The 17,969-nt window shown below is 31.2% G+C and overlaps 1 protein-coding gene across 2 annotated transcripts; it reads right to left on the bottom strand.

The window, feature by feature from the left end:
• Window positions 1–552: 552 nt before the first annotated feature.
• LOC136973677 (protein Tob1-like) lies at window positions 553–9,007 on the bottom strand. Of its 2 annotated transcripts, none has more exons than XM_067268418.1 (2): window positions 8,787–9,007; window positions 553–2,517 (listed from the first exon to the last, which is right to left on the bottom strand). In XM_067268418.1, exon 2 carries the CDS (start codon window positions 2,387–2,389, stop codon window positions 1,175–1,177), a length of 1,215 nt encoding a protein of 404 aa, XP_067124519.1. In that variant the 5' UTR covers window positions 2,390–2,517; window positions 8,787–9,007; the 3' UTR covers window positions 553–1,174. The 2 variants fall into 2 exon arrangements, with proteins under 2 accessions (XP_067124519.1, XP_067124520.1); XM_067268419.1 differs by lacking the exon at window positions 8,787–9,007 and adding an exon at window positions 2,793–3,128.
• Between the last annotated feature and the right edge of the window lie 8,962 nt (window positions 9,008–17,969).

Genomic DNA, 17,969 nt, shown 5'->3' with positions numbered 1-17,969 from the left:
TAACAGGAGAGTATAATAACTTTAACCAGCAAGTTCCATCTGTGCTTGTATCTCTTTTTATTATTATTAATTATTTATATATATTTTATTACATACATACATGATATATATATATTATATATAGTATAGGTTATATAATATAATAATATATATATATAACATACATATATACATATATATATATATAATATATGTACACTCTCTGGCTTACAGCAACTTGACTGGCATTTTTTCTTTTTTTTTATATATTTTTCTCTTTTTTTTAATATTTTTTTATACGTACCGTGATATAAAAGTAAGGGAAATAGCGACACTTGTCCAAGTACAAAAGATAAAAGCCTTTTTGGATGATACTTCACTATCCTTATGGACAAAATAGTCCCTCTTTTTAATTTCTAAATTCTTTGATCATCCACACGACCATCATTAATTCATAATAATAATTATTATTTTTATTAATTATTATTATTATTTTTTAATTATTATTATTATTATTAGAAAGAATAAATATAGTTTGCATCTGATGATTTGACATCCACACACACACACACATACACACATTTAATGTATTTTTTGTTTTTTTTTACTAGCATACAGACAATGACGATTGGTTTTGGTAGTAAGAAAATATACCCGACACTAAATTCAATAGTAACAACAGTCGCATCTTATATCCATGGAGGACACAACATGTTGGAACATGATAAAGATTCCATAATCTTTTTTTTAAGTTGTTAATCCTTAACAGAAGGGGAAGATAAGGAAAGGATTCTTCTTGCTTTAATTTACTGTAAAAATGGACAACTCCTGAAACATCCTCGATTCTTCTTGAAGATTCCTTTCCTTAAAAAGCCTTTTTTTTAAATGGCTCTCAAACTGTGGGCTGGGTACAAAAAAATTTGGCATCGCCCCCATTCGTCTTCCCCTCCTTTGTCTCTATTCAGTACACTGTACAATTATGTAGATATAAGATAAAGCTTTGTACTGGAACAACAATGAAAACCCTGACTCAATTTCAAACCCCTAAGGTTTAAACTACTTATTTTATCACAAGCTAGTTGGTTTTTGGTTTATTTTTTTTGTTAAAGATACTGACAAACTAGAACACTTCCAACGAGATAGTGAAAGAGTGTTGGTGGGATGGTTGGCATCCGCTTTTTTTAAATTGAATTTTTTAGTTGGCCATTAACAGGTGTTGATACTGATTGGGATACGACACAACGTTCAGATTGAAGTTGACACCGTCGACGCCGAATACCCGAGCTGCTGTATCTCCGATGCTCAACCCGTTAGCGGTGTTGGTAGCGTTACCAGTAGCAAATTGTTTGTCGAAGAATAACGAAAGTCTGTTGTTTGTAGCGGCGGCGTTTGATCTCTGACCCTGTTGGCTTTTGGCACCGTTATTGCCACTTGACGTGAAGAAATCGGCCAAATAGCCACTGTCGAAAACACCGTTGTTTCCGAAAGATCGACTGGTCGGAGGAGAGAAATGGCCCTGATTTCCTTGTTGCTGCTGTTGTTGCTGTTGTTGTTGTTGTCGTCCTGTGGCCAAAAGCAAGAAGCTGGGATCGAGCGGCGGTTGAGGATTAGGAGATAGCGATCGTGGTCGTTGAGGATTCGTAGCGGCTACTGCCGCTGCTGCGAACATGGCGGCTGCTGTGGAAGGATGGCCCTGTTGTTGCTGTTGGTTTTGCTGTTGTACGATGGCCCGTTGTTTGATGTAATTGAATTCAGTGGGGGAAAGCCTGTGGCATCGTTTCGTATTTGTCTTCAACTTGGTTGATCCAAATTTCGTTTGCGCAAAGGTAGCTGTCGTGAAGGTCAAAGGTGCTGAAGATTTGGGAATAAAAGTATTGACGGGACTTCCGGACTTGTAAGTGGGCGAAGGGGAACTGTTGTAGGGAGTAGGAGCGGTTGTTGTGGTTGTCAAATTCAAGTTACCCAGCTGACAAGCCATGCTGTCGACTGGTTTGAAACATTGTGCTTCTGGGTTAAATGTCTTTGTGATTTCCCGATCATTACTTTCTCCTTCCACTCCTTCCATCTCACTGTAGAGAATTTTTACTTGACCCTTTTCACCCATTCTATACGAAACTTCGCCGGGATCTATCCAGATGCTGAGTTCTTGCGGTAAGTTTTCTTGGATGTCTACGAGATCCATCCCACTATCCCTGGCAGCGATTTCGAATACAGGATCTAAAGGTGGAGTGGTTTTCAAACACCGAAACCCAGAACCTTTATATGGCTTCTCTGGATACCAATGTCCCTGAAATTTGAGCTTCAGAGCCTTTTCTAATTCTTCTCCAAACTGGTTAACCCTCCTTCGTGGCAGTTTGTTGTAAAGGAAAGAAATAAAAAAATTGAGAGCAACTTGAATTTCCACATGCATCGTATGATGTTTCGTTCAGGTTTTTTTCAGATCTTTTTGCTTACGTTTAAGTAATATTTTTAATACTTTCGTTACAATATACGTTGTGCTCAATTTTAATTGGAATGCCTCGAAATTTTCAACGTTATCTGCAAACAAAAACACAGGAATAAATAACAAAAATCATCTATTTAAATTAGTTATCTTAGAAAATTTGTTAAAAGGAAGTAAAAATTATACAAAGATGTGTTTATGTACCACACACACACACACACACACAACACACACACACACATATATATATATATGGAGAGAGATAGGAAGAGAATATCAGGTCATCGCGTAACGTTTATTACTTTTCTAGAGTAAACAAAAATCTTCTTAACATGCGGAACTAAATTTAAACGAGGATAAAAATATTTACCCAGTTTTAAAATTAAAATCCTTTAGTAGATAGGGTAAAAAGCCAAGACGTGCATATTTAAGAGTACTTTAGAAAATTAGCCTCTCTCGAGATAATCCAAGCGTGCAGTGGCGTATGAAAGACTATTATATTTTGGCCCATACTCTGTCTCTTCTGGTCGACCATTAAAGGATTTACTATCCCCTAAAACACGGCATTGGAAGTGACTTTGTTTACACCAGAAAGCAGCATAGGAGCGCCTTCGATCTTGTTCAGGACAGCTGAAAGAGCATCAAACAAAATCGATGTCCTACTTTCGTCGCAGGGAAAGCTGCCTCTTCTTGTTTGCTTTTTCCATTAACTGCGCATGCTCACCCGCTACTGACGTCAATACTTATCGATGCATCCCGGGGTTTGGGGAGAACCATAAGCTGTACGTCTACCCAGTTGATAGATTAAAGAATAAACGTTAATCCCCCCGTCTCCCGTTGTTAAATTCGAGTATTTTCATAGTTAAATTATATATAGTTTCGACGATTATTTAATTAAAAATAAATAAATAAAAATTCCTCCGAATAATCTGTCACTTTCCCTCCGGGCTTTCTGACGTAGCTGCGGCGCTTTACGGTCGAGCACGCTTTACAGGGGCGCGAGAAGATGGAGTTACTTAGTAAAGATGACGCATTAATCTATTTTAGGATTTTCTTAATGCCAAACCAAAATACCAAACAACAGTTAAAATGCTGAGTAGTAGGAGCCGAAAACAGCGTCATCCAACGGAATCTTTCGTTTGACGGAGAGGTCAAACACAAGGACACTTTCAGCGGGTTATTTTTAAGAATGAGGTAAGAGGATACCTGGCGAGCGTGGACAAAGAGGGTGGAATGACGTAACACTAATAACACAAACCATTGTTACGTAAACCATACGAAAATATACAGAGTAATAAATCAATTACGGGGGGAGGGGAAGATATCTAATTGATATCCTATTAACGAATTACATTTTTGTTCGTTTTAAATCTGTAGATAATACATCATTTAGTTAAGTATAATTAGGTCAAGAATCAATGCTTCCTAAAGCCCTTGGCAGCAATGGAGACTTATGACTCTTAACTAATCGATTGAATCACAGACCATAATGTGTCGTTGGCTAAGAATGAAATCGCTTTTTTTTCTCTCTTCTTTCTTTCTTTACTTACAGAAAAAAAAGAAGAAGAAAATATATTGCAAATGTTACAGAAACTTTATAGGAAAAAAAAATTATAGCTGGAGACTGTCGTTAAATTTCTTTTTATTATTATTACTGTTATATCGATAAAATGGGGAATGAAGAAAATAACGGAGGAGGGGGAATTTTCTTTATTTAACAACAGAAAGAAAAACAAAAATAAGAGGGTGAAAAAAGGTAGAATATCAATTGTATATAAAACGCCACTTTAGTTTAAATAGATGAACTACAGCCAGTTCTGTTGTTGACACAGTTGATTCGAGTCATTTTGGATGACAAATTTTTGGCACACCCCAACCGCCTAAGACATTTCAAGGACACGGGAACAGACAAAAATGGGCCAAGGTGCGACATACTGATCGCGTTTGATTACTTAAAAACCGATGTATTTAGCGTGTACGAACCCAGAACGTCAGGTTTGTCGTTCCTTGTTCTTCCATTGTTTAAAGCCCGGCTTTATTGACAAATATTTAAACTAAGTTAATTAGAACGTGGTTGAATGGGAGCGAGGATGGAAAGCGATCGCCTTCTATCGCTTTCGGAAGCTGAAAATTGCATTCCCGAAGCGAATAAAGAAGCTCTATCTTTCATCTCCGCTCGCCAACCGGCGTTTCTCTTCCAGCGGGTCAATGACTCGGGACCTAGATGTCGATTGGCTGCAACACACTTCCGCATATGCTAAGGTCATGTGACCGGAAGTGAAAAGCAGACACGCAGGCTCCTTTTCACTTCAACCGTTCCACGACGGAGGAAGGGATGCTTTATTAATTACTTTGATAAATTAACGACTAAACGCGATTAACAAAAATGGCGCCGCATCCTGCAACGATCGGTAAATATTTCGATACGTATATATTAATACATATATATAGATAGATATACATTAATTTGTTTGTTTTTTGGGCTAATATTTAAATAAAATTATCAAGCAATCCGGTCATGCGATATCGCTTACGACAATGCGGGATTGATATGAATTAAAACATATGACGTCAATTACACGTCACGGTTGAGAAAGAAGACGGTCACGTGCTCGTTGCCGTGCCACTCCGTATAGGGGAATAGGGAAAGATGCCAAACACAGGTATATCATCCAAAAAGAGAAAATACTTTTATAATGACGGCCGCTCGTATTGATAACCTTTCGTAAATCTAAAATTAAGTTTCGGAGATTTCGTAAAATAATTTACGCCACCTATACTTTGTCAGCGTGTAAAAATATACACGTGTATTTATACAGCGTTAATGACATCACAACAAGACACTTGGCGAACATCCAATAGGATCAGCCGACGGCTGACGTCACGCCAACGACCACCGAGTAACACGGACGTAACTATCCAAGTATGGAGAATGAAATTTTGAATTTATCTTTCGTTATTCCCGAATGCTGTGTTGTTACAACAGTTACAAAACACAGCAAACACACGCAATAATTAAGAAAAACAGATAACTGTGCCGAATGACGTAAGCGCGACCTCGTAACAATCAAAAGGGGGCGTGTAGATAGAGACCGAAGATTAAAGGTCAAACAGTTATCGGTAGTATATGACGATAAACATAAAACACGGGGCTTTCTCTCTCTCTATCTCTATATATATCTATATATATTTTGTTAGAGTTTACGATGCTAAGTAGCCAAGAAATACAGTGATTAAATAGCTCGGGGCGGATCGGGGAGATGAATGGCAAGACAAAATGGCTTACGAGCGAAGTAGAAAGATGAGAGGATGAAGAGGTTAAGACTCAACCCTTGTCACAATATGAGAAGCGGTCCACGGAGTTTCAAAGGATAAAAGCCAGATCTACAACGTGACAGAATGACGTAAATAATGCCAGCATCGAATCATTCTGTCGCTCTTCTCTTGGCATACGGAATGCAAATTGATAAGATAAGCCTAGCGAGTGGAAAACCAAAAACAAAACCTTTGGCAAAGCGATACTCACTTGCCACATTTATATTCGACAACCATTAAAAATGCATCTTTTTTTTGAAAAAAAAACTTTCCCCGTACGCAATTTATTATTATTTTTAACGGGGAAAAACTAATGCACTTTCCTCTAACGATAAAAATGGAATTTTAAAACGAACTTTCTTCCGTTTGAGTAATCAGCGTGTTTGAATTCGATAAGATTCCTATTTATATATCGATCGGTTTGATCGATCTAAGACCAATTTAATGCCGTACTCGGGCAATATTCCTAGTACAGTTCCTGTAGACTGATATATATATTAGCATATATAACATACACACAAACACGCAAGCCGCATCGGGTACGGTTCTTACGATAAGAGTAACGCGATCTTTTAGTGGGTGGATCGACATTTAAGCAATTGAAACCACTTCAAACTTGTTAATTAACGATATCAAAAGTTTGAAAGACGAGGCTGTACTAATTTCCACGTCCTACAATTCTGATACGGCCATCTTGGACCAGGAATATGTTTTGTCATCTCCGTATTGATCGGCGTGTAAGCACGCTGTTTAATACTCTTCCATATATATATATATTTTAAACTGTACGTGGATGTGTTTCGTGTACACATACACACATACACACACCACATATATCTTGTTTTTGCGAACTTTACAAAAGCCGATTCTATCTGGGAAGGTAATTCAAGCGTAATCGCTACTTGTACCCAAGAAACGTGCCAATTGTAGCATTCGTCTATGGCACTATCGTCTTACAGGAGCAATTTCGTGCTTCAGAAACAAATTCCGCACAGATGTAACAATTCTAAAGGCGTCCATAACAACTCGAGACATTTACAAGTACTAAAACTACCAACTCGGCCATCTTTAGTCACATTCGATGGCTTTCTCCATTAGAGCGAGAAGTCTATCTAACCGATTTTCCACTTTGATTATTTTTTACGATGAAATAAAGCTAGAAATACTTCAATTTACCCCCCTTCCCCCTTCGCTTTCGCTTTCTTCTTCTCTTCTAAACGTAATAAACTATTGCCGGATCACGTGACACGATCGAACCAATTGCGTAACTGGCTAAAAATTCAAAAAACAAAATGTGCGAAACTGTTAAATTTTCTAATCGATTTTTTAAAAAAATAAAATAAAATCAAGGAATTTAACGTAAATTTTCTTTCTGCATTAAATAACTGCAATTTTATTATTATTATTATTATTATTAATTGACATTGAAGATTGAACGCAACACGTCGAATAGAACAGTTAGAACGACCGTATGCATTCGTTTGATTGGTCAATAGGAAGTGCGGATGGATCTACGTCACCGACGCTTGCGCATCACGTGCTGTCCTTTCAAGGACACTGGAAACGCCACCTGGGGGTGGAAAACGGCAGGATTGGATGTTTACGCAATCGACTTTAGGAATTGCAATGTAATTCCTAACAAAACTATTTATAAATCGTGATTTTCGTGTTTTAGAATTAATGATATTATAACTAGTAATATTATCGTTAAAATTTTTACAAAATTAGAAAATAAAAAAAATAAGACGAAGAGGGGGAGGGGAAGTAAATGAGTAATCAATCCGAAGAAATTAAAAAAAATATATATTATAAAAAAAATAAGTAAAAATTTGCATGGTCTATTAAATCGCATAAACGGGTAAAATGCATAAGACGGAAGGAATTTTTAGCGATTAGGAAGAAAATTATTAAAATGCCAGGCAGTGCTACTACCATAAAAATATCAGATCGGTTAGGAATAACTGTGCAATGAGTGTAAACATTAAAAAAATCGATTGTTTTTTTTTGTTTAGCTAATCGATTCTTCTCAAGAAAGATTGGAAACAAAAAATAAATAAACATTCGAAGTTAGTTTAAAGTTTTTTTATCATTAAGAGATGCAAACCGTGTTACTTTTTGCAACACCAATAATGGTATTGCCTCTTTTCTATAACCAAAAACACACCGGAAATAGGGGAGGTCCTAAAATAGCATGATGTAGCGTAGTACGAAGAAACAGTCTTCAAAAATAACAGAACCGATTGTTATTCAGTACAAATTTAATCATCTAGAATTTAAAGAATCGTTGACAAATATATATATATATATTTCTTTTCTTTCTTTCTATTTTTTTACGTTTTTTTTTAAGAAGCGCAACACAGATATACTCGCTCTTTAGTCCAGCGACTAAATTGGGAACCCGAATCAATAGAGCCACGTACCGGAAAAGCGTGAATCGAGATCGAAACTAAACATCTGTTAGAGTCAGATATATAATAAAAACACTCATAATAAATTCTACAAATATAAGATGACAATTTAAACATGTTTTCTACCCGTACACGATGACAGGTGTTCACTTATTGTAACTACACACACAAACACATACGCGTACAACACAAACACACATGATGACGTAACAATTAATAGCCTCAGCTACTAGTACGAAACACATACGAGGGTAAAATATATAAAAAAAAATTCTGCCTTAAAGCTCATTAACTATATCTGAACTGGAGCGTGCTAATATCGTAGAAAAACTTTCTTAATCGTCATTAATATGCTAATAACACGCAAAAAAATCGTACACGGATCGATACCAACTCACAATTCATAAACATATTGATACTCCGCGCGTAGTAAAAAAACTGTTTAATACACGGCTACGTTATAAGTGTGTGTAGTAGTAGTAGTAGAAGCCATTTCTAATTGTATAAAACGAGGAAATGGCTTAAAATATGTTAATTATTTTGAATTATTAACGTAAGCGATAACTTATAGATAAGTAAATTCGCGTATAAGAGGGATAAGAGGGCTACAGGGCAGTCGGCCAGTAGGATGACACACTCACCTTTCGTCAGGTAGACATACAATCAATATATTATCTTGCTTATAAAAAAGTATAAAAAGTCTTGAGATTATTGAACAGGCAATGATGATAAGCACTGAAGTTGCTACCTTCCTTTTGTTAATATATATATGTTTTTTTTCTTTAACCAGTTTTCAGTACCAACCACAAACAGTATGAAGTTCTCCTCTCACCCACTTTGGGTCCAGCGGAGCTCCAGCTTCTGCGCTTCTCATATATATCTAGCCGCATCACATCCTGGTAAATCATTCCGCCGAGTGCAATATGGCAGATAACATTCCGCGACAATTAATGCGGCGGTTAATCGCTCCCGGAGGATTTAATTACTAGACTTATTCCAATTGAATTAATGCAAATTAAGCTTTTAAAACTCGTTTAACTTTTGGTGGGATTTTTGTGGAGAAAAATGATTTTTATTGTTAAGTATATATCGTACGCAGTGTAGAGGTGATAGAATGCTTCCAGCTGTTCGCCTGGGCAACAAAGACAGCCATTTTCTATTCTTCGATGAAAACAAAGATTTTTCCTCTTACAAAATGAATGATTTACGTCAGTATTTAAGTTTTCGGTTGTTCTTAATTAATATTCAATTAGTATAAATATATTTTTATGTATATACTTATTTGGGTTAAGTTCGATTTCAGTTCAAGTTATTTTTAAACGTTGTTTACCATCTCGGAAATGTCTCGTGAATGATTTTTTACAGAATTTTTCGAAAGAAAAATCGAATGTCGAATGGATAAACATAGAAGATGAGGAAATTTCCCTAGAGTTTAAAAAATTCAAGGTAATTTCCTCATTTTCTCCCTATTAGTATAGAAATCTACTTATAAAATTAGCGATATTTCCCTAAAAAAATTGATAAAAAATTCCCTAAGTGTATATCGATGATACATTCTTACGAATTTTAAATTTCCCTCTCGCTTCAATATATATATTATATATATATATATATATATATATATATTATATATATATCTAGGGATATATATATATATATATATATCCCTAGAAAACACTACATGTAATAACATTTTCCTTAAAATGTTTTTATTTTCTTTTTTGCTCACTAAAGGAAAAATATTTTATTTTATTTTCTTTCTCAATAGATAAATCTGAAGGTATAAAAGAAAGGGAAACGAGATATGATTTAAGACCCTTCAATCTGTCATATTTACTTTGTTATAAAATAAATAATATTTAAAAAAATTTCCCTACCAGTAGTGAAGTGAAAACAGAAATGTTTATATATAGAAATTGAATTAAGTAATTATATAAATATTAAAACGGATAAATTAATAGAAGCTTCATAAAATAGAAAATCGATAAGTAAGATGTGAAAAAAAAAATTTCTTCACATGTAATAAATTGTTACTTGGCCAATAATTTACCTACTTAAAATAACATCATGGGGATGTTGTCGACTGCAACTAATTCAAATGACCCAGCTGTCTGTTGTTACTATAGCAACAACTGACGACATATAAGAGCTTCCTCCAGTTAAACTCTTTAGGAAAAGATATCTAAAAGTATATTTACCTGAAAGAATTACTCTTCTTACGTTTTCATTTATCCTTCTTTTACATAAAAGTAAGTAGAGGAAAACATATGTAGATATATTCATATACCTATTTTAAATATTTAAATTTGAAAATATACTAAAATATATATATGTAATGCCCTAAAACTCGAATATAATTTGAAAAATCGTGTATGAAAGAAAGAAGTAAATTTATACAGCAAAATATTAGAAAAATTAATATACAATAGTTTTAGTTTTAAATACCCTTAAGGTGTTTTAAAAATAAATAATAATAATAAAAATCACAATAAATTAAGAATTTTTTCATCTAAATATAAAACTCTTCATATATTTATAAAACTCTTTAAAAATTGAAATAAAAAACATAAAATTAAAAAAAAAAATGTAATGTAAGACAGAGTTAAATTTACTGTAAACTGCTATATTTTTTTTTCTTTTCTTTTTAAATCTTTTCTTGTCTCAGAAAAATCTTGATAATATTAAAATACTTTTCTCAATCTTAAATTAACTTTTATTTTTTAAATAATTTATTAAAGAATGTCTTTATAAAAACAATTTAAGAAAAAATATATGTATACAGTAATTATATATATATATATATATATATAGCAAGTAAGAGGTAGATAGAGAGGTTGTTTTTTTTCTATTATTTGAATTTTAAATTACACTTAAAAAATAATAATACTCTTTATTAAGATTAAATGATAGAAAAGTTATAAACAGTTTTTTAATTTTAAAAGTTTTCACTATAAAAAAAATATAATTAAAAATTTTTAAATAAAACTGTCTATATTTTTAAAGATTTAATTAAAATCAGTAATACATATTGGTTCTTTCTTTTAGAAAATTATTATAGGCCATGTATATATAATGTTATTTATTTATTTATTTATTTATAATGAAGAAATGCAGAATAAAAATACAAAATGGGTTTATAAACTCTACCTTCTTTCTGATAAAACAATCTTCTAATTAATGTACTAAAAATTAAATATAAATATAACTTGTAATATATACAAAATATATAATTGAAGTATTGATGTTTCCTCTGTAAAATTTATATTTCTAAATCAATTTTATTTGACATCAATATAGCCTATATACTATATATATGTGTGTGTGTGTATATATATATATATATATATTGTGAAAAACCTATATACATAAGTTAAAAGTAGATTAATATTTCTGGTGAAATTTTTTGAGAAATTTCAGTTGAAATGTTTTCCTTATTAAAATATTTATTTCATAGTTTTTATAATTTATTAATATTAAATAAAAAATGGTAAAAAAATTTAGTATTAAATCCGATGAGATGGCAGGTTATTAAATGCATGATATTTTATTTAAAAAATTATTATTTAATAATAATAATATATATAAAAAAAATAGAGAATATTTATGAATTGAAAACATAATTTATCTTTCCTTATTTCTGGTTAGGAAAATTATATATAAATATTTTCCGATTTTTTCTGGTTGATATAACAAGATTACGCTATCGTAATTCTGCAAGATAAATAGATATATTGGTTTTATTTTTTCCTTGTTAAAACTTGTAAAAAAAAAAAATCAAATAAAATTGTATTTTCGCCATTTTTATCCTGTAATATTTATTTAGTATCAGTTGCAATTAAATAAACTTTCGTTAGTTTCTACCTAAATCCTTGACATGTGACGTACACCAACGTACAAAACGTACAGTATATATATATATATATAATATCACTTTTATACCAGTATTATTCACGTCATGTACAATTAAATAACGTGATAAAAGAGTTTTTACCGAAAACATCCTGTACTAATGTCCAAGGTCTAGACCTTGAGAATATGTGACGTCAATTATCTATTCCGTTCACGTGACCTCCCCTACACGTCAGGAATTTTGTGTACACGATCCGTGACGTAACTGTTTCGGTTCATTGACGTATACTTTAAATAGGAAACGATTAAATATAAATTATTGATGAGTTTATAATAAAAAATAAAATAAAAAAACTGGATGAAAAACTAACCGGCGATCTTAAAAAAATGTTCGAAACATGACACATAATCTCGTAAAAAGACGTAGATTTTGTTCTATTTTTTGTTTATTTAAGTAACAGGTGTTCGTCTGCCTAATGACGTCACTCCATAACAAATCAGTCACGTGCTTGACGTCACCGAACGTACGAGGGAAGAACGATAAAAGATTAAATACTCTTAATGATTTTATCAACAGATAAGAATATTTTGTAAAATATATTAAGTAATATTAATATTTAGTAAGTATTTTATACGCTCTTTTATTAGTTTAATATTTTTTTTAATTTTAATCTGGCAACACTTATACTTCTCGACAGATTTAAAAAAAAAAAAAAAAAACAACGTACAAGCGATTACAAGCTCTTAAAAATAAATTTATGTTTATGTTAAATTTAAATAAATAAATAAACAAATAAAATAACGTAAAATAAGAAATGCGAACTCATGTCCTTGACAGCTGTCACACTGTTACTATAGTAACGGTAATTTTAAAAATCGTCACTGCACGTGAGATATTATTCTTTGATTGGTAGAAATAAAAATGTCGGGTTGTGTATAAAAATCTTTTAAAAGAAAATAATAAAAATTCGTTTTACTTTAAAAAAAAAAAAGCGAATGAATTATATCAATGTAATTAAATTGTATAGAAGGAAGGAAAAAGTGTAATATTTTAATTGTTATTTAGTGTTTTATATAAGGGATTTTTCAGTAAAGTTCAGGTAAATACTTCACACGAAATTAATTGTTATTAAAACTTTAAAAGTATTTATTAATGGAGTTAGGATAACGTTCCTTATTGCTCCTGTGCCATATAAGTTAATGGAATTGCAACCAAGCAAAAAGAAATCTCTATCCATTCTGTCATTGATTTCGCCATTTTGTACCATTCTGAATACACATCTTACAAAGTTTTCCAAATAGCTTGTTTGAATTGAATTGTTTTCCTTGTCATATTATGTTTAAGCCCCCCTCCCACTCATTGGTTTTTAATTGAAAATTTTACAACGTTCGGATCAAACTAAACGTTATCGATAACGGCTCTGTCTCTCTCTGTCTCTCTCTCTCTCTCTCTCATCAATTATTGAAAGCCAGCACTTGTAAATATTAACTAACCTCTTGTATCATTATAAAACTTGATGGGCCATAAACGTAATTGTAGAAATCTATTTTGTTCCATACAGGCTGTCCGCTTTAAATAGGGTGTTTCAACGTTTGCTTACGTTACATGACGTGTTTTTTCCCCCCTCCTTCCTTCTGTAATTTTCTTTACAAATATAACGTTTGCTCAGACGTTTAAACGTGCTTACACGCCTCTATCTCATTATAATTTGATTGACAGAAATCGTGCTGTTGCTGTCCTCACGCGAAATTCAGCACGTGTCACGATCTGTCAAAATTTCTTCTTCTCTTAGCTTATTTTCGGTTTATATCTCTATAGAGATTTGTCATATACGATTCCCAGTCTTATAATTAGGACCACAGTTTTTTTTTTATTTTATTTTATATTTTTCCAATTTCAACACTCTTTTGGAGGATTTTTTCCCACCGGCATTTTTTTTTCTTTCGTCCCATATAATATGGGATGAAAAGTAAATTTTTCTTCTACATCACGAAAATCCATCAATTTTCTAAGTTTTAAATCCTGTTTCCAAATAGACAAAGAAATATATAAAGTAAATAATGGCAATTTTCATAAAATTTTATACAATTTCTCTAGTTTATTTACAATTGTATCCTTTATATAACAATAAGGAATTATATTATTATTATTATTATCATAATGCCACTTAGTAACTAGTTTCTTTCTTATAATATGAATATAAAATGTTTCTTAAAGTAAAGAAAATAATAATAATAATAATAAAGCTTTATATTTTCTACATATTTGTCGTTATTAAATAATTTAAATTCGTATTTTAAACAATATAAATAACTTATTTTCTCAGCTTATAAACTTTAAAAAATAAATTTAAATTCAATATTTACGGTTGAGATTCGGAGGTGATCATGCAGAAAAGTTCCTAAGGGAAAACACTGTAGTAATTTCTTTTGTTTTAAATTATATTTATGTCGCAATAAGCTGATACATCGCATAATACGTCTACAGTATTGAGGGTTTGATTTTTTTAGGGATTTTTTTTTTATACTTTCTTGTAAGTGATGCATACGTCAAGCTGAAAAATTACCTGGCACATAAATCGAAGCAAGAATTTGTTATAAAATTTTATGCCAAAGGAAAATATTCACCCATTAATTAACAATTATTAAATTTGTTTAAAGTAAAAATAATAATAATAATAATAATAATAAAAATATTCATTAAATTTGAGAAATTTTACCTGTTTCGATCCGCCTTTTTAAAACCTTTAGGGATTAATATTCCATATTTAGGGATTTTTCGGCTCTTAGGTTGCATCCATCATCCACACCCAATTGCTTCAACTGTACGATGCGGACTCATTACTTATTTTCTAATATGAAATTATTATAGGCCTATATATATATTAAAATTAAACACACATTTAAACATTATTTTAAAGTTAAAAGATTATATTTTAAATACTATAAATAATTGATATTTAAAGAGCATTTAGTGTTTTATCTCTGAAATGTGAATTTATATGACAAATATTAATGATATTTCGCAAGATAATTGCCACCAGATGGAAGTGCATAATTATGAATGGAAAATGCATTAATTGTAGTTTGTGACGGAAATGTAATGACCGAATCGGGATTTTCTACCGAAAAAAAAAAATTCCGAGTTAACTTGTTTATTTAGCGTTTTATTTAAATAAAAAATAATAATAATAAAAATCATGTGTAACATCCGAACATTTTAAAATAACACGGCTAAATCGGCTACACTTTAATGTATAAGAATAAAATCGGCGCTTTTAAATCGTTTCGCGTATTTTTATAGAGAAGAATCGAAAGGGTTGTTATTAATTTATTGAAAATTGCTACACAACACGTTTCTCGCGTCTTTTATGTATTATATTACAATTTTAATTGAAGTTATTCGGATTAGAACTTCAATTAACTCAATAGGAACAATAGAAAACGGTTCAAAGGAACTAAACACGTTTATAAAAGCCTATATAAGGTTACAAAATGGCTACCTGTACTTCGATCGTAAATGTTAGTATCACCCATAACGTATATATATATATGTGTGTGTGTGTGTGTGTACTTTTTTTTTATGCATTTTCTATGTTATGGCGATCCGGTCAAGGTCGATAGTTTGCTATCAAAGAAAAGGTGCTCCGAGGATAACTGAGTTACGAGATTTCTGAAATGCCGATCGTAAAGGCCCGCTTCACTTCCGGTACTTGCGGAGTTTATCGATTACTAAAACCTAATGTACGATGAATGCCTAAAGATTTTTTTTTTTTATGTTCGACTTTATATATACCGTATATCTTATCTCTAGTTTAATATATTTTGTTTGTATAAAGCGTGCACGTATCGTAGATACTATTCAAATTTAGTTTGGAAGCAATGAATCGCCTAGTAACGTTTAAAAAAGCGAGCGATTCTATGGTAGATTGAGATAAAATCCTATTTTTCTTTCTTCTGTTATTTCCGAGATTGTTTTCTCCCCCGTTTTTCTTTCTTTTGTTTTTAAAAGAGTGTAGTTTCCGAATCGCCCACATAAGGTAAGTTGCCCTTTAAACACAAAACTGAGTTTTCTCTCTACCGACCATACCGCCATGACAACAAGCAATCGATGTGGATGGTATTTTCGGAACTGGATGCCAAAAGCGGGGGCAGAATCATCTCTCCTCTCTCTCTCTCTCTCTTATTCTCTTTTTCTATCATCTAGATTGATTAGAAACACAAATACAAAATCTCAACCCTTTTATACTCCTCTCCGCTCCGTACAAACTTTCTAAATTTCAGATTTATCAATGGCAAATCGTCGTAAGTAAGAACACAAAATGGAGTCACTTAAAATACATTTGTACCATACATAATTGTTTTTAATTTAAAGAAAAAAAAAAACATTTTTTAAAAGAGTTATTCGGCGTATAACCGCTTTTAAAATCTATTATTTATAAGCCCTCAATTTTACAATCTGTTAAGATTTCTTCCCCTTATAAAGTTACTTGCCCCCGTAACGACGATAATAATTTATAAAAGTCGAATAAGCATTTCACACATTGCAACGCTCAGCTCCGGCTGACCTACAAATGCTACGTAACGGCGTTGCTATGGAAACCTTCATCGTCTTCCGTTGCCTAGCAACTATTAGTGTTTTAGACCGCACCCTTTACAATTTTAAAATGTTTAAATAAGTTAATTAAATTATATACATATCCTTTTTATATATCAAACGTGTATAGTGTATATAAATATATGTATAATTATATATATATATAAATCTTTTTTTTAAATTAAAAAAAAAATATATATATATATATAATTAAAATATTTTAATCGATTGTTATGAACGATCGATTTAAATATTAAATAAATTTAAATTTTATTAATAGTCTTATTGAATTATAAAGTCACGAATGATGCGAGTGATTGTTATTTTATCGTTTATAAATTACTATTTAAAATTGAATCCGTGTCGCCATCTGTTGTTAGAAATATTTACAAAAAATAACATTATATATATATATATATATATATAATTTTTCTTCTTCTTCTCGATACACCTTTTATTGAAATTATTATTAAATTAAAAATTAAAATAATTATAATAGAATTTTTTTTGGCTCGTATAAAAATGTTTTTTCGAATTTTTTAATTTTAATAATAATAATTATTATTATAATTATAACTTATTTAAATTACAAAAAATTCGAAAATCGAATATGATAATTAACTTTTATAAACGTAATTACGCTTATTTTATTATTATTATTATTTTTTTATTTTAAATTTTTTGGGGGATGGAATAATGGTTAAAAAATATTTAAAAGTTAAATTAAAGTTTGCTAAATTTATATAAAATTTCGCGCTTAATTTACTAATTTATGCCAGAACTTTATCGTAAATTTCAGCCATATTTTTCCTTAAAAATAATTTTTTAGTTTATAATATTTCCCCTTTTTTTAAACAAAAATAGCTTTAAGCTACTATCACATCTCTCTAAAAATATCTTTTTTCAAAATAAAAAAATAGCTCTATATTTTTTTCCTATAAATAATAAAGTTCTCCATACGAAAATTAAAAAAACTGAGAAAAAATTTCCCAATCGATAAAATGGCGGAACGTTGGCGATTGTTAAGTACCATAGACAATCCGCCATCTATTGAGTAAAACGAAAACTAACTGAGAGATTTTTTTCTTCTTTTTTAACACATATTAGAAGAAAAATATTGTTTAAATTTAAATTGGCGTTACGATTTACAGAGTTATGAAATTATTCACCGTAATTGCTAAAATATAAATAAATAAAATAAAAATAAATAATTTTTTGAATATTAATATACACGTGTCGACATCTGTCGAGTAAATGTCAAATTACTATCTCTAAGTCTCATTCCCGCTTCGTTGACGATTCGATCCAAGGAAAAAGTGCTCGGAGTTCTTCTAAAACTGTAAAAATTATTGTCGTTCTTGTTGGCGATTGTTTCATA

The sequence above is a fragment of the Centruroides vittatus genome, unplaced genomic scaffold (assembly GCF_030686945.1).
Source record: "Centruroides vittatus isolate TY-2023 unplaced genomic scaffold, ASM3068694v2 contig_3262, whole genome shotgun sequence".
Lineage (NCBI taxonomy): Eukaryota > Metazoa > Arthropoda > Arachnida > Scorpiones > Buthidae > Centruroides > Centruroides vittatus.
This window is presented reverse-complemented; position numbering and strand designations above follow the sequence as displayed.